The 27,134-nt window shown below is 42.4% G+C and overlaps 1 protein-coding gene across 3 annotated transcripts in view; it reads right to left on the reverse strand.

Annotated features, from left to right (window-relative positions):
* Positions 1-27,134, reverse strand: part of fndc3ba (fibronectin type III domain containing 3Ba) — a 92,487-nt gene that overhangs the window by 16,755 nt on the left and 48,598 nt on the right. For all 3 annotated transcript variants that reach the window (XM_046411961.1, XM_046411963.1, XM_046411962.1), the window contains exons 8-23: positions 16,410-16,468; positions 13,130-13,281; positions 12,974-13,033; positions 12,709-12,847; positions 12,099-12,152; positions 11,685-11,809; positions 10,482-10,656; positions 9,875-9,961; positions 8,086-8,221; positions 6,471-6,542; positions 4,854-4,972; positions 4,505-4,610; positions 3,675-3,847; positions 2,953-3,066; positions 2,436-2,585; positions 356-636 (exon numbers count right to left, since the gene is read on the reverse strand). In XM_046411961.1, the coding sequence (XP_046267917.1) occupies positions 356-636; positions 2,436-2,585; positions 2,953-3,066; positions 3,675-3,847; positions 4,505-4,610; positions 4,854-4,972; positions 6,471-6,542; positions 8,086-8,221; positions 9,875-9,961; positions 10,482-10,656; positions 11,685-11,809; positions 12,099-12,152; positions 12,709-12,847; positions 12,974-13,033; positions 13,130-13,281; positions 16,410-16,468 (2,002 nt within the window). The remainder of the gene's footprint in view (positions 1-355; positions 637-2,435; positions 2,586-2,952; positions 3,067-3,674; positions 3,848-4,504; positions 4,611-4,853; positions 4,973-6,470; positions 6,543-8,085; positions 8,222-9,874; positions 9,962-10,481; positions 10,657-11,684; positions 11,810-12,098; positions 12,153-12,708; positions 12,848-12,973; positions 13,034-13,129; positions 13,282-16,409; positions 16,469-27,134) is intronic.

The raw sequence follows: 27,134 nt of genomic DNA on the forward strand, positions 1-27,134 counted from the left end.
TAAAACTGAATAGTTTTTTTAATATTAAAAGGAGAAATAAAAAGCATTTGGGAGATGTTTCAGCAGGTAATTAGCCATCTAGCCTGCAAAATGATGTTAGCATTGCACTCTTATCCTGTGAATTTTTGATCAAGGTTCATAAATGTAACATTTAATTGGCTGTATCAAAACATCGTCTCTATCAAACAGAAATTTGTCCCTTTTGGGTTTTTGAATTTTCATCTGTGAACCACTCAATAGATGTGGTGTTTTGGGCTTTTCTAGAATCAGAGTTCCTTTATTTAGGAATTCTGATTCTCATGTACAGGAAGTCAGATGACCATGATTTGGTTATCGTCAACACGAATCACAGTACCTGTATTCACTGTCTGGCTGCAGGTCCGTGATAAGGTGACTTGTCCCCGATTCCACAGTGATGGTTTGGTGGTCCAGGGTGATGACATAGGAGGTGATCTCCGACCCGTTGCTGTTTGGCTCGTCCCACTTCAGGAGGAGGCAGGTAGACGGGGAGTGACTTGACTCCGAGTAACTCAGAAGGTCCAGGAGGGTGAGGGAGGAGACCTGGTCGGGATTCGTCGCAGGGGTCCGGAAACTCACCTGCTCGCTGTAGGGACCAGCGCCTGCCTGATTCACCGCCTAAATTGGACACAAAAAAAAACAGAGACGGTGAGAGAGACAGAAGAGATGATGGAGGGGACTTGAGGACAGAAAAGAGGTTAACAAAGGAGAAAAGGGAAAAGGATGAGTGATGAGACAAAGGCAGACAAAGATTAACAGTGAAAAAAGATGGAGGCACAGATGAAATGAATTAATGTGAGAAAGAGTAACACAGACAAAGAGCAAGACAGAGTGAAACAGAGCGAAAAAGAAGAAGATCTGAAGAACAGACGAAGACTGAAAGAAGAAGAAAAACAGCGTCAGGAGATGAATTCAAAGAAGCTGTGAAAGAATATTAGTCCGTTTCTTGTGATGTGTAACGCACATTTATATTCACCTCAAATACTCTCTGTTAAAACAGCCTCTTTAACTGCCTCTAACAAACTCACCAAGGAGGAGACCAGGACAAAATCCAGCAGGCTTTTTAAGAACACGTCTACTGGATTTTTAAAGCTTGAATTACATTTAAAAAATTAACAAACTGTTTTTCCACATTTCTTTTAATTTGCAAGCTGAACCTGCACTTTGTGGCTTATAAAGGTACCAAAATAGACAAAACAAGCTGTCTGAAAGGAGTGATGGATTTATTTTAATTGGCAAAAATATGCTGCACTTCCAAGAACTTGGGGAACACTTATATTTTAGTTTAAAAAAATGTACTGCAGCCACTTTCCAAAAAAGCCTGCCAACGTTAACATGAGTGCACACTCAGGAGTAGAAAGCGTGACATGCAATCCAAAGTGTACATTTACAGAAAGGCCTTGACTTACTACTTTATCTTGGCGGTAAAGTATCTGCATAGTTTGCGGGCCCAACAAGAACAACAGATATCTCAGTATTTTTTCTGATTTATCATCAGGTTTTAAATATGTTTTGGCAAGGCTTGAAAAACATAAAGAAATGTAAGAAACTCTTAATTTACCTTCTCATTGCGTGAGCGTCTCGCTATTTAGAGTGTTCTCATAAAACAAGAGCACGTCTGAGAGCTCTGCTGCTCTGAAACAATGCCACAGCAGGTGAACCTGCACCGCTTCAGAGTCACACAGAGTTCAACCGAGCTGATGCCTTCAGTGTGGCGTGTTCATGCACGCACGTGGGCACGTATGTCCCTTTATTACACTTCTGAACGCACACGTGCATGTTACCCATGCACACAAACAAAGACAAATCACATATATGCGCTCACAAGCAGTGATTAGGACATTAGGATGACCTTGTGCTCTCCTCTAAACTATAAATGGGCACGTAGAGATGTGAGCCATAAAGCATACTGTTATTAGATTCACAGCTTCAGAGGGTGCATCAGAAGAGAGAGAGAGAGAGAGAGAGAGAGAGAGAGAGGGAGAGAGAAAAAGAGAGGGAGAGAGAAAGAGAGAGAGGGAGAGGGAGAGGGAGGGAGAGAGAGAGAGAGAGAGGGAGGGAGAGAGAGACGTGTGTTTGTGTGTTAGACAAAAACAGACAAAAAGAGAACTTATTTATGCAACAGATTAAGTCAGAATACAAATGGGATCATCAACCTTTCACTGGTCTCTGTCTGCTTGTGTGTGTTTCCTGCTTTTGAAGTTCCCTTGGCTGACATTTGTATGTGAAGCGTGGTGTGTATTAGTCAGCCCCTGACATGCTCCCAACTGTGCTCGTCTGCTTTTGCATGTTTCTTATGTCTTTTAAGCGAACATCTCTGCGGGCCTGTGTATGAATGCAGTACCCTGTGTGTGGATGTGCCATGCATTTCATGCCCACAGGTAGGTTTGAGTACGTGTGTGTGTGTGTGTGCGTACCTGTAGCCTGCAGCAGAAATCTGTGGCAGGCGTCAGGTCTGACAGTTCACACTGTGTGGCAGATCCGCAGTAGATGAGCTCCATGGGTTCGTCTTCCCTCGCCCACTCCAAACGATACTCAGATATGTCTGTACCCGAACCCTCAGGACTCTGCAACACACACAGACACACACTCAGGTCGGGGACACCAATGGGAAGCAGGACGAAGGCAAATGAGGGCTAAAGTACAAGAAACAGGCCTCATTCTACTCAAGATACAATGCTAGAAACTTTCTTTCAATTTGGATAAATCATCTAGGGCAGTTGGGTCACTATGAACAGCACAGTCTCCTGTGTGTACGTGTCCACAACAGCCCAGGAGCACAAATTCAAAGCAGCAGGTTTGTTAGTCGACATAAAAAGGGAGCTTAGGCCTCTTAAGCAGCTTTAGAAATGTGGCCTCTTTCTTTCAGCCTGCCTTTGCTCATAAAACTGTTTCTTTCCGTTGATAAATGCATGCTATCGCCTCTTGTCTCACCTCCCAGTTGAGTGTCACGCAGGTGTTACTGGTGAGAGTGATGACTGGCGCCCCGCACTGGCCAGGAGGACCTGCTGCGGTCGTCACCTCTGTTGGCTCAGAGTATGTGCCGAACTAAAAAGAGAGGAAGAGACAAAACACGTGTATCAAGTATCTGCTTGCATCAAGTTAAATACAAGCAGAAGAAGCAGCACAAATGACACTGAGTTAACCGTTTATGCATAAACACGTGTTTGGCCTCTGCATGTGTTCTTCCTTAAGTGTGTGCCGTGTTTGTGCCTGCATCTGATCAGCCGGTCTGAGTGCTCGTTCACTCTTGAGTGTGTGGATGATCAAACCAATCAGATGTTAGCTCCACTTCGGCATCCAAACACAGATGCTCTTAGCTTGTCTGGGGCACTCTGACCTAAGAGATGCAGGCCTGATGTCTGTGTGGCTACAATACAAATCAGCTAAAGCAGAATTAATATTTGGATGATTTGAGGTTCCACGATTTATGTACTTGATGTGCTGAGCAGATTTCATGGACATAAGAGCCATTAAACGCAAATTAGAGTTTGAAAAGCTAACTTGCTGAGATGCAGGGTTCCAACTTCAAAATGTTTCATGGAGGAAGTGTTTTTGTGGTCCTGCTGGCAGACTACTGGTTGATGAGTTTTCAGTTTCTTTTTTTAAATTACTATCCATCATATTCATGCTGTTTGTGCATGTAAATTTCTCACCCCAGCCTCGTTTGCAGCCCGCAGTTGGAAGCTGTATGTGGCACCAGGCAGCAGACTACCAACAGTGCACTGCAGCTCTGACCCATGGTAGACTTCTGCTGGCTTTGTGTCCCCTTCACTCATCTCCAGACTGAACACACACTCCTCACAAACACCCTCCGTTACAGGAGGGTCTATGCACATACAGAGAGAGAGAGAGAGAGAGAGAGAGAGAGAGAGAGAGCAAAGATTACACGTAGTCAACACTAAATGTCATGGAAAGGCATATATTATAACATGATGTCTTTTAGACATCAAGATTTACTCAATATTAGTTCACATGTGATCTGCACATCGGTTCACCAGATGCATTTCTCAGTCACTTCCAAGAGATTCTTTCTTGCACCAGCCGCATCACTTTGTTTGCAGTATGGTTAAAATAATAAATAATGGAGGCAGTGGGGAAAACCCTCTAGTACATCGTGTTTGACCTTCAGCTTCAGTCAGTAATTGCAGTAGCGTTGCCTGTGAGCTGATTAGGCCTGTAGCCAGCTGTATTCTACTGGTTAAAACAAGGACTTCCTCAGCGTTTCAGGCTGGGCAACTTTCGTTTGCCAACAGATAACAGCACTGATCTGCAATAATGGGCCGAAATTAGGACAGTCAAGTCAGATATGAGGCTTGGTTAGACATTTAATGGGCTAAATTAGGGCTCTATTAGGCTGAAAAGATGGTTGACTAAGGTTAGATCAGAGCTGGCCAGGGTTACGTATTCAGCAGCCAAAGGGTGATTTGGCTGCCTTACATGGTGAATAAAGTTAAACACAGTGTACGTGTACGACCGCACTCACCCCATTCTAACTGCACTTCCTTGTGTTTGGCTTTACCCACAATCCTCGGCGGCTGGCAGGGCCCTGGCGGGACGCTTAATGTACGCACCGGAACACTAACAGTGCACTTCAGGAGCAGCGATAAAGAGAGGAAATCAAAACATAAGAGAGGGAACTACAGTTAGAGATCACTTTGATTAATAACCAGCAGAAATGTTGATTGCATGTGTGCAGATGGTAGATTTTCCCACAAATGTTCTGCATGGACATAAGTGTTGCCTCACTCCGAACTCATGTACTGTTTGTGTGGCTGCTAATAAAAAAAAATTGTTTTTGAATGTGTGTGTGTGTGTGCGTGTGTGTCTCTTACAGGGCTGTGTCCTCCCGTGGTAATGCTACACACCCGCAGGTGGTAGAAGGTCCCAGGTGTCAGTCGCTCACACATACATTCTGTTGCTGGACCACTGTACGCTACCTCCCACTGGCTCGCTGCGCACAGTCACGAAAAACAATCACATTACCAATAACATACATGACCTTATGTACAAAAAGAGAATCTCCTGCTGAGTTCCATGTATGGAGCCACTGACCCATTTATTTTCTAAACAGAATCCAAGTGACCTAATTAATTCTTGCACAACACTGTAACTGTTTTTGTTTAGTTGATAGCATGTGTAAAGCATTATTGCCTCTGTAAAGGAGCACTTGCATAATGCAAATATAGGCTGTATTTACACCACATCATGCAAAGTAGTTTTGCAGCAGAAGGGGCATATATGGCAATTGTGTAACGCATGCATTTGAATATATTACATAAGCGCTCAAAAGGACAGTGTTTCTCAACAGTAACGCGACACACAAAACAAACACACTTAGTGAATCACAGCAAAATGACAACATGAGTCAGAGCTATCCTGAGGGATAACAGCTGGTGCAACTTAGTGAGAGGTGAGAAAGTCAAAGGACAAAGAATGAAAACAGTAATCACGGGCAAAAAATAATTCTGATGTTTAAAGGCCCTGAAAACCTTTTGCAATTAAATTCTATATGAACACAAAACTTCTCCTTCAAAGTTACAGCCAGAGAGCAGGTTTTTTTTTATTTCATCTAAAATATATTTATGGGCTTTGTGTTTGTGTTTTGCCCGTGTTGTTCTCACAGGTTTAAAGTGGGGAAAAAGCTTATGTCATGCACTTCCAGGAACCAATCTGGAACATCAATCAGAATGTGATGACCGTCGGTGGGTTGACTTGGTCCCAGTCAGACAAATCTGATCAAATCACAACCAAGTCAGTTTACCGGATGTTCTTAATAACTGTGAGATTTTATTGCTGTTTATTGTCGATTGTGGATATTAAATTATATGGCATCTGATGTTAAGGTTCTTTGTTGACTCAGAAATATTGTAGTATAACAAAAACACAGCTGCAGTAGTTTCAGACAATCAAGTCAGGAGCTGTATTAATTAAATCAGTTTAGTCTAATTAGACCAATCCAGTGGATTCAGAGTTCAAGTTTTATTTGTTGATGTGAATCACTTCTTAGCTCCCAGACAAAAATCTCACTATCAATGAAAAAGCAAGAGCATTTCTGCTGTTCTTTGACCTTCAACAGGAGCTTCCCATACTAAACTAATCCCAACTAATTGCTCTTTCTTTAATCTGATTGGATGAAAACAGGCTGAAGAAATTATGTCCCTTTTCTCTCCCTGCTGTGTAGACTAAAAGGCACATTTGGTTTCCCAGAGTGCAGATCTGAGAAAATCTAAATGATGCTGTGTGCTAAAGTGGGGCTACCAAAGAGTGAATTATGGCTCTTACTCTTCTTAAGAGAGGAGGTGAGGGGAACCAAAGCACAGAGAACAAGCACAGGCAAGAGAGAGGACAGACAGTACATACTGATCTTTTTTTGTTTTTTAAGATTATGGATTTAACAAGTTCTCAAATAAGCTGAGCATGAAGCTAAAACAGATAAACGTAAGACGTGCCTTCAGAGCATCCCTCTGAGATCTCTAGCAGGTATGTGAGAGCCTCCGAGCCACCGTTGTCCTGGGGAGGATCTGTTGGGGGAAAAGATGGGTTTGTTTTAGTTTCGGTCAACAACTTAGGAATACATGGGAAATGTCAAAATTCTAATATAGGTGTCAAATGTCTAAAAATGGTAAAAGTATCATTCATAAGTCAGCATTTTCCTGACATGCTCATCAATTCTGAACACAGAACCATCCAAAAGCTTGTGTAAAGCCAAGAAGAGTGGAGGCTGTTATAGCTGCAAAGCTGTCTATGTATTTAGAAAGCGATGTCAATGAAGTCCCTGTTGGCGTGATCGTGTCCCAATGCTTTTGTCTACATTGTGTATAATCAATAAAGTGTCAGGGGCTTTGTCTTTCAGCCAACAACAGTTGTGAAAGTGCTGTCAAATGTTTCAGTAGCAAAGGTAAGAAACTGCTCTGCTTTCTGTTATTATTCTGCATTAATCTAATTTAGGCTATTTCAAAGAAACTTTGTTGTAATGGGAACTATAAAATACACCACGGGGATTGTTTTGTTTTTTTTATAGAGTAAAGGTAAATCAAACCCCTACTTGGCTGCGTCTCATCTTATACTTAATGCATCAGCACTGTCGCCATACAGCCAAGCACACCCAAGGGTTGTTTTAATAAAACAGCACCTGAAGTACCTGTGGCAAAAATACAGCACACAGTGAGGGAATGCAGTGCAGCTACAGTATATGACTTTGGCCAAGCTGTAGAAAGTGCAGAAATCACTCTACTCACCACATAATAAAGATTGTGTAACACTCTAAAATGTGTTGTATTAATAGCTATTAGAGCCAAATCAATACATACAGTATTTGAGAAAGAACAGGCTGCCCTGACTCCTGCAGTACTATCACAATGCTACACGGATGATGGCAGACATGATGGCTTTTATGGCTGCAGTTTCATTAAGACACCCCAGGGCCAACAATTTGTCAACGATTTCCCACCGTCTAGAAATAATTTTATTACACACCACACTTGGCTAGAAACAGATGGATTTTGTTTTGTTTCTTTTTTCAAGTGTCTATTACCATTCAAAAATCCCTCAGCAATTTGGTGAAAGTTAGGCCAGTGTGCATTAAGATTCTTGTGTCGTGCAGATCCCAGACATTGGACAATGGCATTTTGAAATTTTGAAGTTACTGTGCATTTACTTTATTTGAATGAAAACCAGAGAAAACAGAACATCTTATTTATTGCTTAATTAACAATTAAAAACAAAGAAAACTGAAGAGCCTCAGTTTTCTTGTTTTTAAAGTTTTGACTAATGGACTAGCACATGCATGTGAAGCTATATTCAGCATCTGAGAATCGACTACAAAACATCATAAGAAATGATGTTCAAGTTTTAGAAGTCCCAAACTGATATAAACATATTCTTTCAAATACATCTCTAAGTTAAGAGCGTGAAAATGATAGCTACATGTGTAATCATTTATGCATGTAAACATTTAAATTTCATATTTGGCGTGTGTTAGTGCAATTCTACATCATGCATTATGAATACATCCAAAAATATTCATCTGTACGTAAATAAGTATGTGTGGGTGTGTATCTTTACCCCATGTGACTGTAAACCCGTAGGGCGTTGCTGCGGTGACACAGGGTGTAGATGGAGGGCCTGGTTTGTCTGGATTGGTGGTGCACACCAACACTTCACTGGGACTGCTTTTTCCCTCCGAATTCGACGCTATGAGCTGCGGGGAGGGAAAGGGACAGAGTGCAGGGTTAGAGGGGAGTGAAATGTGAATGAAAGAAACCGCAAAGAGAGAGAGAGAGAGTGAAAAATAAGGAGAAGAAGAGGGTGACAGAATGACAGGAAGGAATAGGGTAAAAGAAGAAATTAATGAGAAACAATGGAGTGCAGCAAAAGCGATTGGATGAGCCGAGGGAACACACAGATAATCTATCAATAAGTTCATTGTCCTGATTAATAGGAGCCATTACTCTCTGCTTCTTCATCCGTGGTTCTCCCCTGCCTTCATTTCTCATTGGTTTACTCCCTCCATTAGCCCAGCCAATGGACAATCAATTTGCTTTGTTCCCAGGTATTTGCACCAGGCGAACTTCACAAAGAGCACAGAGGTGCCTCGCTTTGTGAGTGAACATGAGTGTTTGCATCTTGAAATATCTACGGCCTCATGTGACAGTGTGAGTGAGGATATACACATGTGTGTGTGAGAGAGAAAGCACAGGTAAGGTGTTGTTTGGCATGATTGCACTGTAATACGCTGCTGAGGACACTAACGAGTACCTGCATTAACGCACTAGAAAACAGAGATCTACTGTTGGTACATTCTGTTCCACAATGTCCTCACATTATGAAGATACCTATCACAGCTTTTAGCAGAGCTGGACAGTGTTCTCTACTTGCTTAATGGCTGGTGAATTACCTTGTTTCACTACTGGTTAAATTGCTGCCAATTCTCTGGTGATAAAATGCTGTATTCTTTCCTAGATTGATGGATGTTGTTTTACAGACGAAAGACATCTGAACACGTATCCTTGGAAACATTATTTACATTTAAGGGAAAGAGAACATGTGAGTCGAAACAGATAATGTAGAAAACAGGCTGACTGGGTTAAGTTAAAGGCTATGCAGAAGGGCATACCTGAAATCAAACAAAACCAGGTCAAACGGTTTATGTACCTAAGCTTTCTGAAGGTTTGCTGCGGCCTACTGGTACTTTAAATAATGTATGATTTGAGTTTAACATGCCACTATTAATGTAATTTTACAGTTTATTTTTCTTGTTCCATTTTATGTGGCATCAACATCAACATCAAAACTGCTAATATGCTAATCATGTCCATTTCCATCATTTGGACAGACATGTTCACCCCACAGAAACAAAGATTTGCTTTCTTGACTGTAAGATGAGAACACAGATATCACTTTCCTGTCTTTACTGTGGAGAGAAGCTTCAGTCAGCATTTAGTTAGCTTAGCTTAGCACGGAGACTGGAAACAGGGGGGAACAGCTAGCCTAGCTCTCACCAAAGATTAAAAAAAATTTATTAGCAAGGTCATTAACTTCCTCGACTCCCATGTTGTTTGACAATAAGTGACTAACGAGACAACCACTGTGTTTCCAATATTAATGCTAAGATAACTGCCTGCCTACAGACATAAGATCAGTAGATCTCATTAAACTTTCAACAACATGTCACTTTGTTGGATGTTTACTGAGTGAAAAATGATTTCCCAAAATGTCAAACTGTTCCTTTAAATTATTTTTGACACAAAATCAACGGGAAATAGCAAAACACAAAAGAAGGAAAAAGCGGAGTAACATACTGTATATTAGCATTATTATCCACATGTATAATCCACATCGTGACGTCACTTACCCTGAATTTATACTGTGTACTCCTCTTCAGGCCTTGTACAGTACAGGTCAAGTTTTCTCCAGTGTACTTTGGATGAAAGTCTGTTCCCTGTGGATGATAAACTGTCAGTAATCACTCTGCAGGTATGAGTGTTTCTGTCAGCACCTATTAGCATCAGTGTACATTTTTTAAGCATACAGATATGATAAATGTTGACTGTTTGCACTGTGTGTGTGTGTGTGTGTGTGAATCATATGCATATGGTGTGTGTTTTATGTTTGTGTTCTGCCTGTACACATCCTCAAACTATTCTGCAATGCATTATGTGTATAATTTTAAATATTTTTATCTGAATGTCTTTTCAAAGTACATAGTTTCATAGGTGGAGATTTTTTATTCTGCCCGTTCTCTTCCTGTGGGATTCAAGTGACTGACAGCACAGAGCTCGATCAAATCACAAAAAAACAAACTTTCACAATGCTAAATTAAGGTTTTGTGTTTACTATGGTGAATTTGGTAGCCCCTGCCAAGCTATGAGGGCTGTTTTTATTGTAATGGAAAAGAACTGATGCCAGCATCACAAACTTTATTTTCATTTAATATGGGTGTTTACGTGTGTGTAACTCACGCTGTTGTCCTCCTGGATCTCAAGTGTGTATTTGAGCTGCTCCTCACTCGGGCTGCCCTCAGGACGCCCCCACTCCAGGGTCACCCAGGACACTCCTGCCCTGACCAGCCGCGGTGCCAGAGGCAGAGCAGGCAAGGTGCCCATGGTGTGATACACCACCTCTGCACTGAAGCCACTGCAAAAAACACAAACACATTTCCATCTCATTCAGATATTTGTCTTTATTTAAAACGCCAAACCAAATGATTGATTTGCTGGATCATTACGTTTGATGGAAAGGGGACAGCAGTGAAAGAGAGAAGGCAGGCTGTGTGTTACACTCAGCAGAGATAGAGAGAGGAGCCTTTTGGAAAAGTACCGTAAAAGAAAAGCAAAAATGTGAATGAGAAAAGGACGCATCGGCGCTCATTTGAAGGGAGTGCAGGGCTTGCAAGTGAGGGGAGCCCCCAGTGGAGCAAGTAAAAAGAGCAAGAAGAGCCATGACATTGGTAAGATAGGATTTATATATGCCAGGGGCCAGCTGGAAAAGACAGGGGAAGGTGGCTGGCTAATTTAGGAGTTACAGGAGGAAGAGGACTGAGAGGTTGTAAACCTTTTTTTTATTATTTAGGTAAGGAAAATAGCAAGTCATGTAAAGCTTGTGTGTGCAGAATATGTTTGTGCACACATGTGTGTGTCAGTGGCTTCAAAAGGGGAAATCAAGCTGAGGGCTGCATTAGGGCTGCTTTGAGTCCAGCCAGAGAGCTAATATCTCTTCCCTCGCTGCCCTCTATCACCTCCTCCCTTCTCCCCCGTCACCCCAGCGGCTGTGGGCGAGATACGCTCCCCAGTGTAATGACAAAGAGGAGACGATGAGAGGAGAGGGGAAATGGAGGGAAAATGAGAAAAAGGAAGATGACTCATGTCACACGCAGAATAACAGCCACAGATGGACTGGTGCATCGCTGTGCGTCTCCGTCCATCTCAGATTTATTCAGACTTTGTCATCAAAATACGTATGCTGTGCATACGTTTATGGACCAACCGTCAGGTCATCCTGTAAAAAACTTTCATGTGTTTTAAAAAATCCCTGCTCCTACAGTATACAAACAACACAGTAGAAATGGTCATGTCATCTGCCTTCTGTGCTATGTACAATGCTGAGCACATGAATACATGTTTCATTACGTGCATGGTTGTGTATTCAGTAATGGGCAACGGTACCTTGTGCCAATGTCATTGTGAGCAGCCACTCTGAACGTGTAGCCACAGGCGGGGTACAGTCGCGTCAGCTTACAGTGTCTCTGGCTCCCAAAGTAACATTCTCTGAAAACACTGTTCTTCTTTCCCTGCAGAGGAAGGGAGAGAGATGGGCGCACAGATAGAGAAGGAAGGCGAGATAAGACAGAAGATTAAAGAAAAGAGTCAAATAAATGGAGAACAAAAAGCATGACAGAGGGAAAAAGTTGGAAAAAGGTGAAGGAAAGCGGTCAGCGACATGGATTGGAAAGGCATAATTAACAGCCTTATTACATCTTGTCAGAGCAAGTGAATCTTAATATAAGTTTGGTGATGTCCGTGATAGGTTTAAGTGCCTTTTAAAAAAATAACGGCATGGCATGACAGATACAGACTTACCTCATCCCACTCGAGCAGGTAGTTTGTGATTTTGGATCCGTTGTCGCCTGGGGGCTGTGGATGACAAGGAAACGGGCCGAGCGAGGGAGAAAAGAGACAAGACAGAGACGGAGAGATTAGCTGTGCATAAAAGAATGTGACACAGAGACAGACGAAATACCTGCCGTGTTTTTGTGATTGACCTCATATCCTGTCTGGCTGACTGATGTCACTCTTTTATCAGTGACAGCGAGAGAGACAGAGAGAGATAGAGAGAGAGAGGGAGGGAGAGAGAGAGAGAGAGAGAGAGAGAAGGAGTGGGTAAGGTCAGAGAGGGCAGAGGGATGTGCCCTGATGGCATTGTACAATAATGCTGAACAAGCAGGTGAACCAGGTGAAGGAAAACAACAGCTTACTTTCATTTAAGAACACAGAGACACGTGAGATTGGGCTTCAAGAATCCTGAGTTTCCTATGGATGATTTATAATAATCTAACTGCAAATGTGCCATGAAAACTAAAAGAAACATCGTAATGTTGTGTCACTGTTACGTTTATTGGGCCGCACATGTTTTACTGTATGAGTTGTCTTTGAGATGAAAGGGAGTGCCCCAACATGTCTGCACTCGTACCTTCCACTGTAGGGTGAGGGTGCTCTTGGTGCGGTGGGTGAGTTTCGGGGATAACGGGACGTCGGGGACGCTGCAGTGTGTGGTGAACGAGCCGGCCTCTGAACACGAGCCTCGAACCGAGTTGTACATCGCAGACACCCTTAAGCAAACACAAAAAGGCATCAGATGTTCAAAAACATGGAAAGGTGAAGCTGGAATCATTACATATGAGGGAAAAACCCACAAACCTAGCATACAGAACACAGGAGTGCAGCAAAATCCTTACCGTACGTGGTAGTCTGTTGCTGGCCGTAGGTCTTTCAGGTGGTACTCCAATTCTTCACCACTTAAAAAAATACACACAAAACACAAGCTTCACTCCAGTGTACTTGTGTATTGGTAGCAGATGCTGCATTCATTTAGCTCACAGTGTGTTTCTTACCTGTATATAAGGCGGTACTTTCCATCTCGTCCCTTATCTGAGAGAGAGACCTCAAAGGAGCAGGACACAGGCATCCCGTTACTATGCCTGTTCACCAGCCCTGCCGGGGGGGCCCAGGTCAGCCGTGCAGTCCGCGCCTGCACATTGGACACCTGTAAGACAGACATTTACTGTATTACATACACGGTATGTTATGCAGTAAGCAGAGTTACCCATGCACAAAATGTTTCCCGGCATGGAGGGTTGCACTTGGTCATCAGACAGGACAATTAATTTAATACAATTTTATTCATAAGGGGGATCCTTTCTACCCACGTGAATGTGCCCGTAAAATCAGTCCATAACAGACGCATGTTTTACAGTAATTTAAAATGTGCTCCTATGTTTTGTGACAGTGCATCTGACAATGTATCACTGCAACTATTACTCCAAATTCGACCGCTCACGCCAGTAACACACCTGAAAATTAAAACAAAGAAACACGAAAAAAAGAAAGAGGGCTACGTGTTTGTGTGTTTAACTGTGCGCCTTCTTATTTCTTATGCGCCTGCAAGTGCGTGCATGTTTATGGGACTTTTAGTTGCGGCACATGGTGGGTGAGCCAATTTAGTGTGATTTAGCACAGTCTGCTGCTATTCCAGACTCCACATCCACTGAATAGGCAATGAATGTGCCTTGAGGGCAGTACAAACCACAACCATGCCTAGACAGTGTATAAGGAAGACAGACAGACACACAAACAGGAAAAAAAACGGACAGACATGAATGTTGTACTATTGAGAGGTTGGATCATAATGATTAGGTTTTATGAGATCAAATGATTGCATCCACATGCCTGAGAACGTATTTAATAGCAGTGTACTGACAACTAAGAATGTTCATTTCACACTCATTCTATAAATCACGCTGCTTACATGAATACTGTGGATACACACGTATTAAGCCAAGGCTTCCACGTAATCAATGGCCCCATGACGAAAGCAACCACAGTTTGATGTGCAAAAAGTAGCAGAGACAGAGACAGGGAGACAGGAAGCAGAAAGAAAGGGGTGTAAAAAAAGAGGTGAGAATAAAGAAAAAGCAGGACGAGCTGCAGAGTCAAGGAATAAAGCAAAACATTTAGACGTGTGAGGTCATCTTGCCTTTTGACCCCGTACGTCACAGGGTCAACCCATTTGCCTGAGAGACTTTCTTAGGCAAAGGCCGCTGACTGTCAAGTGGTAGAAATCTACTGTGTAATGTCTAATCCAACCTTTACTTCCATCTCTCTCAATGGCTGCACTTACACTATATGTACAAAAGTATTGGGACAAACGTCTTCTTTGTTGAATTCAGGTGTGGTATGGGGCTGCTTGTTCAGGGTTTGGGCTCGGCTCCTGACTTCCACTGAAGGGAAATCTTAATGCTTCAGCATACCAAGACATTTTGGACAATGCTATGCTTCCAACTTCGTGACAACAGTTTGTTGAAGGCCCCTTTCTATTCCAGCATGACTGTGCCCCAGTGCACAAAGCAAAGCTCCATGAAGACATGGTTGGATGAGTCTGGTGTGGAAGAACTTGACTGGCCCACACAGAGTCCTGACCTCAACCCCATCCAACACCTTTGAGATGAACTGGAACGGAGGTCGTGAGTAAGGCCTTTTAGTCCAACATTAGTGTCTGAAGTCACTCCAGAAACACTCAGAATCCCAGAATTTCAAACTGACCAAAGTTTTCATGACACTTCCTGACTTTAGCTCCACTACGTTGGAAACAAGCATATGACATATTAATACTATAACCAAAGCAATTAAACAAGAATATACCATCTACTTCATGACACACGCTGATTGTTCAGGGGTTTTTACGACAGGCTAACTCAAAAGTTGTATGAGCATCTTTGGTGCTTGGTTTCCTTCTCTTAGCAATGTGCCACAATTCACTTGTTAATTTATACGCCTCTCCTGAAGACGAGTGCCTACCACAGGTGTTAGCATCATTTACAAAAATTGACACCGCGGTGAAAGGGTAATGAGTAGGGGTCATTTTTAATATATTTTGAGGAATATGAATAATATGTGCCGTGGCGAGGAAATATGAATATTAATGACCAATACGGAACCTGCACTAACATTTTAATTAGTGTAATGCTTTACTGAGAATATCAGCCATAACCAAATTGTTATCACTCCAAGGCATCTGAAGTGAAAAGCGGCTTTGCTATGTCTTTCTATGAGCCCAAAGAGTAAAAAAAGAACAGAGAGAAACGCTCACCGACTGCTTCTCACATCTCAGTTCAACTAAAGAGAACAATACGAGCAGAGCAACAAGGTTATAGTGTGAGGATTTCTTTTTTTATGAAGAATGTTCTCATAAGCTTATGCCTCTGTGACACCTGCTTCCGTCTGTACGGAATCAGCAGAATCCATCAAGAGGCACTTTTGCTGTAGCAGGGAGGATGTAAAGCTTTCTGTCCCTACACCACACACACACACACACACACACACACACACACACACACGCCTCCTAGCAATATATTCACATAATGGAGTGGCAGAAGTGGCAGAACATCACAAGGACAGAAAATATCAATAAACAATGCAAAAATATCTCTGAAAAGTCCTCCCTTCTTTTTCCTCTTTGCATCGGCAATAAACATGCTGTATCAGTGAAGAGGTGACTCAAGGTTATGAGAGCAAATAAACTGCTACAGTGCATCAAATCCAAATCTCCTCCAAAACTGAATTAAATTCTTTGTTTCCTCCCCTCTTTTTACACCCCATTCCCTCGTCTCCATTTCAACCTCTGTCATAAGCCCAGTCATCAAATGGTCCATTTGCACAGCCTGCTGACCAAACTGATTTAACCGGGAGTGAGCACTTCCTCTCTACCAAACCATGTCTGCATGGCTCCAGCTCATTCATTCACATTCCCCCTGGGGAAGGAGGAAAAACCCGTTTGTGTTTACAGTGTTTTTCAGCAGAGGACTCTGATGAGGCAAAGCGAGCAGCGTGGATGAGCACATGCTGCCCTCATGTGGCCAGCATGAGCAGAGCTTAAATGATCAGTTACCTTCTCCTTGGCTGCTATGACATGAGAGATATGCTGCGTAGACGCACCTGATTTTTATGTTAATCACAGAGACAGGATGAAAGTGTGGAAAAGATATCAACGCTCATGCCAGCTATGACTGCATCAGACAAGAGATGATTGATGAGAGTGGTTGTGCCTTTCTGTTTGTGTGTGCGCATGTGCGTGCGGGTGTGCGTGCAGCTGTGGGAAGAGGTATGCATACCAACCTGTGGTTTGTCGATCGTAGACAGCAAGTCTTGAACACGTTTCCCCTCTGAATCATGATCTGAGCAGACAGACAGGGAGAAAAAGAAGAGTAATTATCCCAAAGAAACTACAAGAGATTTATTTAAATACAATATTCAGCGAAAAGGAGAGACTGGCACTGTGGCTGTCACATGAGAAGATCATGTCAAGTCATAATTGCAATTTGTATGCAAAATGCTACATTTGTGAATTTTGATTCAGACTAGTGACTCTTTATTTGCATAATTTTTTTAAAAAAAAAGTAACATTCCTCGATCCCGAAGTTTCAAAACTGATTACCATTTTGGCAGCGCTGCTGAAAACATGCCTGTCGATTGACAAGAAGAAGGATTTTCAATTCCCACAAGCCATGTTACTGTGATATCAAGAAATCTATGGCTCATTGTTGACCGAGGTCAGCCAAGGTTTGCAGGAAATTGTAGGGTCGAAAAGTCAGCTAAAACAGATTGTGACTCTAATCATCCTTAATACTGTCTGTGAAAATACACCAAACAGTAATTCAGACATCTGTGCAAAAGAAAAACACAGAAATAGCCTGAAATAGAGTAAAAACAGACCTAAATTTAAAAAAAGTAAAAATAAAAAATAAGTGTGTTATTGAATGGTGTGTGATGCAACATTTGTTTTCTTCAGCAACTGTCTATTTATTGTCATCAAGTCAAGATGAGCACAGCCCATGGAAACAAACAACATTAAATTACCCAGAGTTCCACAGAAAGGCATTAGTCACGAATTCCTGACCTAGAGCACATAAAATTGGGATCACCAGGAAAAAAAAGCCATATGACTCATATTCCACTCTGACTGTTCCGAACATAGAAAATGCTGATTATCTTTCACGGCATTTGCTCATAGAAATCATTACCCTAATCATGATTATACATAATTTCCCCCACACCTGTGAATATTTATGCACAGCATGATCTGATGTCAGCAGTGCTTTTGTAGCCCCACAATACAGCTTGTTCCTGAATACAAAGCCTTATGTAATGTACAGAAGCTATAAAACAGGATTAAGACATTTCTCTTACAGGCTATTTTCTACTTTTTTCCAGTTCTATTTCACCTGATACAGATGCCATCCTACATATTAGACCAGATATCATAGCTTATTCACATAAGCTTATTCACATAAACTTCCTGTGTAGCTGCTTCCTGGCAGAAAGTCTTCCAGAAAAAAAAAAAGAAAACACTTATTTTGTTGCAATTAGTTACCAAACAGAAAATAGATTCAATCAACTACTTATTATTTCAAATCAGGTTGCAAGCAATAAAGTAAAACATGCAGGTTTTTTTGCTGTTTTTCTGTTTATTATTATAAACTGAATATATTTGGGTTTTGGGCTCTTGTGCACACAATCTAACAAGAAGCCTGAAAACATCACATTTTTCACTTTTTCTGATATTTCAAAAAATAATTGCTAATTAATTCATTGAATATGGAAAAACATCAGTCAATAATGAAAATAATCATTAGCTCGAGTCCTAAAGAAAAAAACCGCACTTCTTCCTAATCTACAAGGTGACTGTGCTGTGGCGAGCAGGACGGTCTCTTTGAGTAGCATTTGGGTTGACTATAACGTCATTACACACACACAGACACATAAATGTGGCATGACCATCTGCACACAAACACACAGTGGCATGATGTCTCTATAGGTGATTTACTGGATACTCCGCGTTGTCAGGAGGGCGAACGCGAGCGAGTGTGTACACACATGTTGGTAATGGAAGTCTTTCCCCTTTGTGTGATCCCCACAGTCGAGGTTTTTTCCAACCAGAGGAGGCCTGCTTTCTCCATCTGAGTCTAACCACTGTAAATCACACAGGATGTGTGTGTGTGTGTGTGTGCATTAAAAGGTCAGCAATATGAGACATAAGAAACCAAGTCTGTTTGATGAGTGCGTTACAGGACTGAGGAGGAGACTCGCTGCATCAAACAGCCATGTACGCACACCTGTGCACACATACATAGCATATCTGTGAGCAAAGTGGTTTGTGTTAGGAATATCACTGAATATTTGGCCCAAGTGATGAATGAAAGATCGTGATTATGTGTTTGTGTGTGTGTGAGTGGCTAAGTCCCACTGACAGGTTCTGTGGAGGAGAGGGCCTTACTGAGCCTGGGGGTACACTTATGAGTCATGGCAACAGTGATGTCATGGAAGCACAACCTCAACTTGACCTCAGTGTATGTGTGTGTGTGTGTGTGTGTGTGTGTGTGTGTGTTAGACAGAACAAAAAAGCAAGCAGCTAGTGTGTGTGCGTGCCCCAGTATCAGGTTACAGGACTTCGGCGATGGGTGCTAGCAGGGGGAGAGTTAAGCTACTGTGTGTGTGTGTGTGTGTGTGTGTGTGTGTGTGTGTGTGTGTGTTGGGGCTGGCAGCATGGGTAGAGTTCAACAGGTGAAGTACACATTCTGCATCGCTGCTAGACACACTGGCTCATTAGGGCACCTTTTTTTTTCATACACTTCATCCCCTTTCATCCACTTGGACAAAACTGATGTTTACTCTTCTATGGAATAAAAGGCGCACTCAGACACACAGCTCCAGACATGAACAGCCCTGTCAGCTAACAGGACGACCCAGCATCTTCCAGCCATCCATCACAGCTGAGTGAATAAGGAGAATATGGCCTATTTAACGCTGCAGTCCTGTAGCTACTTGTCTGCTGCAGCCAACACGCTTAAGACAAGAAGAAGGTGGAATTCCATGACGGCATCCTCTCAGCTGTCGCGTTCAGCAAACAACAGATGTTAATAATCAAACAATATGCATAGCTGACAAACAGCTTTTCTGTTTTTGGCACGGGGAGAAATTAATTTTGTTTTTAATTTGCTCTAACCATAAAATACTGAAAATCACATCTGGTTACTTTCTTGTTTTGTTAGAGACAAAAACTGGTTACAATCGTTTTTTTTTTTTTTTTTTAACAGTTAGCAACGATCCCTTCCTCGAGCTTGATTACTTTTTACATGATTTCCTGGACGAATTACGGAGCAATTAGGGCTACGATTCTTAAGCTCTCATTGGTATTTGTAACTTAATTTTCATTTATTTACTTTATTGGAAAATGTGAAGGGAGTAAGCCCGAGATACTCAAATTCAGTAATGCAATAAATTTGGTTTATCATCCAGCCCTACGAAAAATCAATAAAAATACTCAAACACCATTCACTTATGAGATGCAGCTGGAAGCCCCACAAAAAGCTGAGCCTTGAGTTAAGTTTCAAATCCCTCCATTACCTTCTGCAGAAATCAATGCTGTTAGGATCTCGAAATCTCACAATGAAAGATTAAAACCTTAATTTTGGTTACACTGAGAGTCTCCTTGCTAGTACAGATAGGGAGTCTATTAATTGTGGTCTAGTAGGGAGATTTTGCAGTTTCTTGCAGATTTTGGTCTTTTTGCTAAGCTAAGCCAATGTTCTTAATGTCCTAGTATTTATACTTAGCATAATTTTATCATCCTGAAGTCATCCACTTCTCAACGGGAGAATCAGGACTAAAAATAAACACAATCTCAGGTTTAAATATGAGCTTGAATAACCCCAAACTTAATGGCTATATTCTGTAGTTAAACTCACAATCACACAGACTGTGCAAACAAACAATTCCACACTGAATGCGACAGAATAATATTTCAACCTCTGTGGGAAAAAAAAAAGTTTGCTGGCCCCAAAACTCGTGACTTGTGACAGAAGTAAGAGACTTATTTAATAATTCAGAAGACCAATAATAAAGTTTGAAAAATACTCCTGCTTAACCTCACCGCTGAGTGTTATGACTCGTTGTGGTTGTTGAGTCCAGCTGCTTAAGTGTTTAATATAGAGAACAACCACAAAGAACTGATGCTGACGGCTGCAACAGAAACTGAATCTCTTCCCAGTGTAACTCCACAAACACACACGCAAGCACACACACACACACACACACACACATTCCCCTGTCCTCACTGCCCCTCACCTCCTCACTTTTCTGTTTATGTGCCGCCCACGCAGCCTCACTTCCTCTCCTCGTCTGACCTCACATCCTGTCTGTGTCTGACCGCCTGTGTTTGATTACTGAGGACAGCCAGACAGAGTGAGGGAGCGCAATGGAGAGCAGGAAAAAGAAGAAGAAGAAAAGTGGGGGCGGGGGGGGAGGGCACCAGGCCAAGCCAAAGCCAGGCGAGAGAGGAGGAAGAAAGTCAGTGCCTGAAGGACAGACTGCAGAGAGAGAGAGAGAGAGAGAGAGAGAGAGAGAGAGAGAGAGGACAGGCAAGAGGAGTCTGGGTAAGAGATTTGGTACAAAAACACAAGGAAATTGAGAGACAAAGAGCAAGTCAGGGATCAACAGAGAAGAGGAGGAGAAAGCGAGGGATGAAAGGAGAGAGGGAGGAGAGGGTTTAGAAAGATGTGAGGCAAGGATTACACAAACTTTTGTGACATCATCAGTAGGCGCAGACCAGATGCAAACCACAGGTCTCAGTTTAGTGGTAGGGTCTGTTCACTGCCTTTCTGTTGCTGTAAAAGAGTTGTGAAGTCAGAGGCCAGGCAGCAAAAGGCTGGAACTATTTCTTAGTGAGATCATTAATGTCCTGGAGTCTCGGCTGACTGCCTGTCGACCTCAAAATAACAAGATTACTGCAGTGTCCTCGATTCCCGTAATGACGCTAAGCTAAGATGAGCTAACTGTGTCCTTGCCCTAATAAGAGTTCGTATACTGCGTACAGTCATGAGAATGGTATCAAAATCTCATCTTCTCATCAACATCTCAGCATAAAAAAAAAAGTCAGGTTTCTACAAAGGATAATTTTTTAGATCTGTAATTGTATGTTTCCCACCAAACTTTTCCTCAGGAGTCACACTTGACATTTCCAAACATTTTAATTCAGGTTTTAGCTTTGATATATTTTTTAAATCAAATAAGCAGAGATTTTCTAACATAGTTGCTCATCTTTCGCACTGATGCCTCCACCAGAAGAGTTTCATGCCTATTCCAGCCTTAAAAGTGCTCCAAATTCCAGTCACCTAAAGTTGTCAGAACAGAAAATGAACTTTTCGCTTCCAAAACCCCGGACACCTGAAATAACTCCTCTACGCTGCAACTCTATTCCACTGAACAAAGTAGGAAACGTAACATAAGCTTCACTGCCTCTAATGATCTCGCAAATACATGGCCATGTTTACAGCAAACTTTTTAAATGTTACAGAGGTGAGTGGAGCTACAGTAAAACTGAGTCACTTTGACAGTGAGAAGGTTGCATTCCTCCTGCATGACAGCCTGCGGTTCTTATACGCAGTCTGTCTGCAGTGGGACAGAAAAAGACCTTTAAGGCCAGGAGAAAAAAATGTGAAAAATGTGGCAACGGTCATTCACTCAGCCCCCACTCCACACACACACTGGGCCACAGTGTGTGTGTGTGTGTGTGTGTGTGTGTGTGTCGCCCTAAAGGAACAAAGTGAGATATGATACCCATCTTTAGAAGCCTCTAATCAGGGAGAACAAAGCAACATAACGGCCACTCAGCTGGAAGGAAAGGGAGAAAGACGTGGAGATGAGAGCGAGGACAGACGGAAGAGGACAGAGAAGGAGTGGGGACAGAGCTGAGAAGGAAGGGAGGAGAGGAAAGAGGAAAATGAAGGTAGAGAGAGGGGTCAGACCTTGGATTCCACACCATTATCATCTGCTGCATAGTAAGCATTCCATCTGTTCAACAGCTGGGCTACATACACACACACACACACACACAAGTCGTTGGGACATGCCTGAAACTGTGGTTGTCTAGGTGAAGATTTGGTTCTCATGGCCAGAGAGCTGATGGTTTATAAAGGGGATTAGAGAGAGAGAGAGAACGACAGAGAGTTTGGATCTGAAAACTGGACAAGTGGCATAAGAAAGAAACAAAGCAAATAGTGGCAGAGAATAGAAAAATTAAGATTAAAAAACCCGGTTTTCCTAATCAGGACAAAGGATATGAAGAACACAGCTTCACTTCTGCAGTAGAAACCTGATTTTTGGCCATGTGTAATGATTTCTAAAAGTCTGCATGTGCATTATGAGGGGAGTATTTCTGTGGCAGCAACGCGTAAGGCACATCACTGCTTGTGTGTCCAAAATAATGACATTTCAACTTTACCTGAAACTAAATTAAATACGTCTCAATATAAACACATGTAAGTGCATTGTCCAAGTCCCTGCCTTATCCTGATTTCTCTCAATAACTGGGTTTCATGTGTGCATGTAAATGTAGACAGGGACAGGCAGACCTTGTCCACTGCAGCCCTCTCACTGAGGAGAGACATGAGAGTCGCAACTGCCAAGCGACACAAAAACTATCTCCGCTTTTCCAAGAAGAGCATGAATGTGTGCGCACGTAGGCACGTGTGTTTATGTAAGTGTGTACGTGCTGTGAACAGTGCAGCGACCTGGCCAGGCAGCGAGGGATTATGGGGGATGAGTTTCTCAGAACCCTGACCCCATCCGACCCTGCTCAGCCCAAAAAGACTTGCAGGAGTGACTGCAGACTGGCAGAGAGAGAGTGGAAGACAAGTTCACAATCAGACAGACGGCAGGGGCAGAAAGAGAGAGCGACAGTGGAAAAGAAATGGAGAAATGCTAACCACGAGATAAACAGAGAGAAAAAGACACAGGAACAGACAAAGAGGCGGAGACAAGAATGTTCCTCATTCTTGTCTCCGCCTGTCGCCTGTTATCTACATGTTACAGATAACATGTGGAAAAAAATAAATAAATCTGTTGTGGTGTGTTTTATCAGCCATTCACACCAAGCAGCCCTGTGTGACCGTAAGAACTGACCTTCCTTCACTCAATTAAAGCTTAAACTCAAAATTACAGTTTGAAGTTTAGCTGATCCATAAATTCGACTGATGAGACAAAATTTCTGATGTGATCTGTCGGCTCAACGGGTCATGCAAAATGCAAAAATGTGACATCCTGTACGAAAACTTTTAAAGACGTGCACCCACTAAAACAACACAAAGTCCAAGCTACAACGATGTCTCAAAAGCAGTACTGCCCAGAAGTCTGGAGTTTCTGCGTTTTGTCTATTCAATTACTTAATTCACTTAAGCCAAACTCAGTTTTTGCAAGCTGAGGCAAGTGAAAGGACTTTAAATATTATGTAACCCAGTTTGGGTTAATGCAGTGCTGTCGGCTGCTGCCGTTTGATAGCGTGGTGATTTTATCGCTTGTATCACAAGGTTCACTCATCTGGATGGGGAAATGTCTGGTGTTCTCATTGTGACTGGCGAGAACAACCTCCCATTCTAAGCCCACCAGTCCTGCTACATGATATCAGCGGGAAAGACATTCCTCCGCTGGTGAAGCCATCCTTTGTCTTCTTTCGGATTTCTGCACATCCTTCTGTTTTTGACTCTTGCATTCCCCAATTTCTGCCCATCATATCTGCTCATTCCTATTTCCTTGTCTTATCTCTTTTGTTCCCCTCTCCACATTCCCTCTTCTAGTGTCTCCCTTCCACCCCACTGCCCTCCACCTTGCCCTACAAACATGGCCATATTTGGGTTTGTGGGAAGGGGTTTGAGTGAGTGGCAGGGTGGGGTGGGGGCTGAGATTATCGCCATAGTGATCCACATCAAAATAGACCAGTAATGGAACCACACACACACACACACACACACACACACACACTTCCAGTTATATGACTACAGTTACGGCAGGAGGAGCTGGAGGAAGATGTTAATATAAGGGCTGAGTCACGATTCGGTCAAAGGCCACCAGAGCTAATGAGGATGACATCACCAAAACGTTAGGACATTGTGCTTTTATAAGACTTGTTTTCCATCGTCATTGTTCTAAAATTGTCTTCATTGGTGCTGCAAGTTAATGAGTATGAAACTTTGCCAGGATAAATAAAAAAAGGCAAAAAATAGCACAGCCAACAGCATGATCCACATCACTGACACAAAAGACAACGCATCTACTGGTGTCATCCACATAAAACATTTATGAATCTGCGTTCCAAGGATTGCATGTTTACACTACACATTTTTGATTTAGGAATGACTTGACTATATAAGATAAATAAGTAAATCAGTTAAATCACTCAGGCAAGAGATGTTGATTTGAGGTTTGATCAGTTTTGGGTGGTTCTGATTTGAGTTTTGCTTGGTCTCCTATTACTAACATCTTATGGTAGCTATTGTTAGCTCCAGGCACCAAACTAAAATGGATATTGCTGTGGAACTGATATTTCTAAGCCAGTTCACTTAATGGCGCCTCTCCACTTGTGCTACTGTTAGCATCAGCCCTGTTGGTTTTGTTTTAAGGATGCTGGTGAATTTGTTCTTATTCAGGTTAATCAAATCTCGATGACTGGCATGACTTATACGTTTATGACAAGGTTAACAACACTGTTCTGACGAAAATATTATGTCAAATAAATATGATACAAAAGTTACATCAAGTCTGAAGCAAAGAAAGCGCTAAAAACCAACAGAAGATTAAATTTCAGTTTGGTTTTCCTTGTTTCGAAACATCCATCCTGGCACACTGTCATTATGTTTGGCAGAAGGAAAAAATTTCAGAAATTGCTTTGGTTTAGATTCACTATGTCAACACCGAAGAGACATGAAATGTTTTCCCTAATTTTTGTTACTCAGACAGTTGGGCAAGTGAAAAAGAATTGTAAGCTGGTTAGTTTTACATAACTTTAACTGATGTTATGCTGTCCATTTACATAACAGATAGACGTGTTTCCACAGTTGTCATACCACAATAGCAGAGCAGAGCTGTAATAACACACATTATCTTATTTTTCTCCTATCCCATTCAGCAGAGCCAACACGGTGGACACGGCACACATCTGCCTTCTTCTGAACTCACAGCGCTTGGCAGTGACGTCGAACCAAAGATGGAAGAGCTGAGGGTGCTGGTCCATCTGTTTCTGCTGAAATCCCAGTTTCTCTGAGTGAGAGACGGGATCTGCGGTGGTGATGATGCAGAGCCAAAATGGAGGAACAGAGGGGACGGGCCCCACATCTGTTTCTGCTCAGCAAGCAGCTCAGTTCTGAGGAAAAGGGCTTGGAGATCTGGCTTTACTGGGGAATGGACGCTCTGCTCGCCAAGTCAGCCTGCTGCCTTACTGGCACTGGGGCAAATAGCCACACACACACACACACACACACACAATAAGCAAGGGCATCAAGGGCAAAGCGTAGGCGGCTGTGTGTGTGTGTGTGTGTGGTATTCTGGGTTGGACCATACTTGAATGCACCAGTCCAAGCTGCAACTTTGTCGGAATGTTTGTACTCTGCTCTTTAACTCTCTGTCTTTCCATCTCTCTATTCCCCGTGATGTAGGAATTCTGGTTAGCTTCTCTCTCTCTCTCTCTCTCTTTACAAACCTTCCATCCATCTCCCTCCTGTCTCAGCTGTCCTTCAAATCCTGCATTCCTCCCTCTCTGCTTGCTCCCTACCTCCCGCCAATCCTCTGGACCCTCATGCTCTGATTGTTTTACAGGAAGTCCAGTCACGGGGTGTTGTGTGCATGTGTGTGTCTGTGCGCTGATCTGTGTGTGTGTGTGTGTGTGTTGTGTTGTACATCTAGCTGACTCAGCCTGATCTCCAGCCCAGTATCGAGACCCTGGCAGACCAGAACAGACAAGCATCCGACGACATGTTGACAGGTTCCCGTCTGTCATGTGTGTTATCGTTATTTGACTGCTGCAGTGTGAGCCACGTGAAACTATGAACCTCAAAAGGTGAGCTACTGTATCAACCTTTATTTTCCTTTGTCTGCTTTGGCAGAAGATGTGCAGTCTTCACTCAAACACACCCTCTTCTGTGTGTTTTGCCTTTGCAGACGTCCAGACTTGCACATACACAGCACCATCTCTGTGTGTATGTGTACAGGTTTAAATGCACTAACTGGTATATTTTCTCACTCTCATTGAGTGTCCCATCATGCTGACACTGTTTGTTTTATCTGCACGTTAACAGACACTCATCTCGGAAACTGTGCAAACAGGCCTGCCTCCAACCCAATGCCATGAATTTTACGATGATGTGAACTGAATTTTGTCTTTTGAAAAGCAATATCCTTACTACTACTGATAACTTACACTGATAAGTCTTTTACATTATTAAATCATCTGTCAGTTAGTGTAATGAGTCAGTAAAATATCTTATCTTTCAATATCTTCAGATTGTTTGTTGTGTTCAACCAACAATCCAAACCCAAAGATACTCAACTCATGAGCTGTTGCTGCTGCTTAATTTTTTAAATGCCTTTTTTTAGTGCTGTGACCAGAAGAAACACAATTTTCGTAAGCCTCTATTGTTTTCAGGTGGAGGCAGAAATCTCTGAAAGCAAGCAAATAAACCTTTTTACATGGCAGGATACCACTAGAGTTAGAAGACAAAATTTGTTTTGTTGGTGATCTGGGTGAACCAACCATTTAAACCTTTCCATGATGTTTTCATCCTTTTGCAAACATGAAATATACACAATATCCAGATGACATATGCAAAACAATTTTGTCACCACAAAAAACACCACATAAGAACTTATTTTCCAAACCTTTAAGACCTTCTTGATGTATAGGACACGGGATGATTTGAGACATGCTCATATTCTACATCAATCTCATGGCTTGTGGGAAACGCGCCTCCCCACACCTGTCCCAGATGTAACAGCCCTCTGATCCGAAACCACACT

Source organism: Scatophagus argus, chromosome 15 (assembly GCF_020382885.2).
Source record: "Scatophagus argus isolate fScaArg1 chromosome 15, fScaArg1.pri, whole genome shotgun sequence".
In the NCBI taxonomy this organism is placed as follows: Eukaryota; Metazoa; Chordata; class Actinopteri; family Scatophagidae; genus Scatophagus; species Scatophagus argus.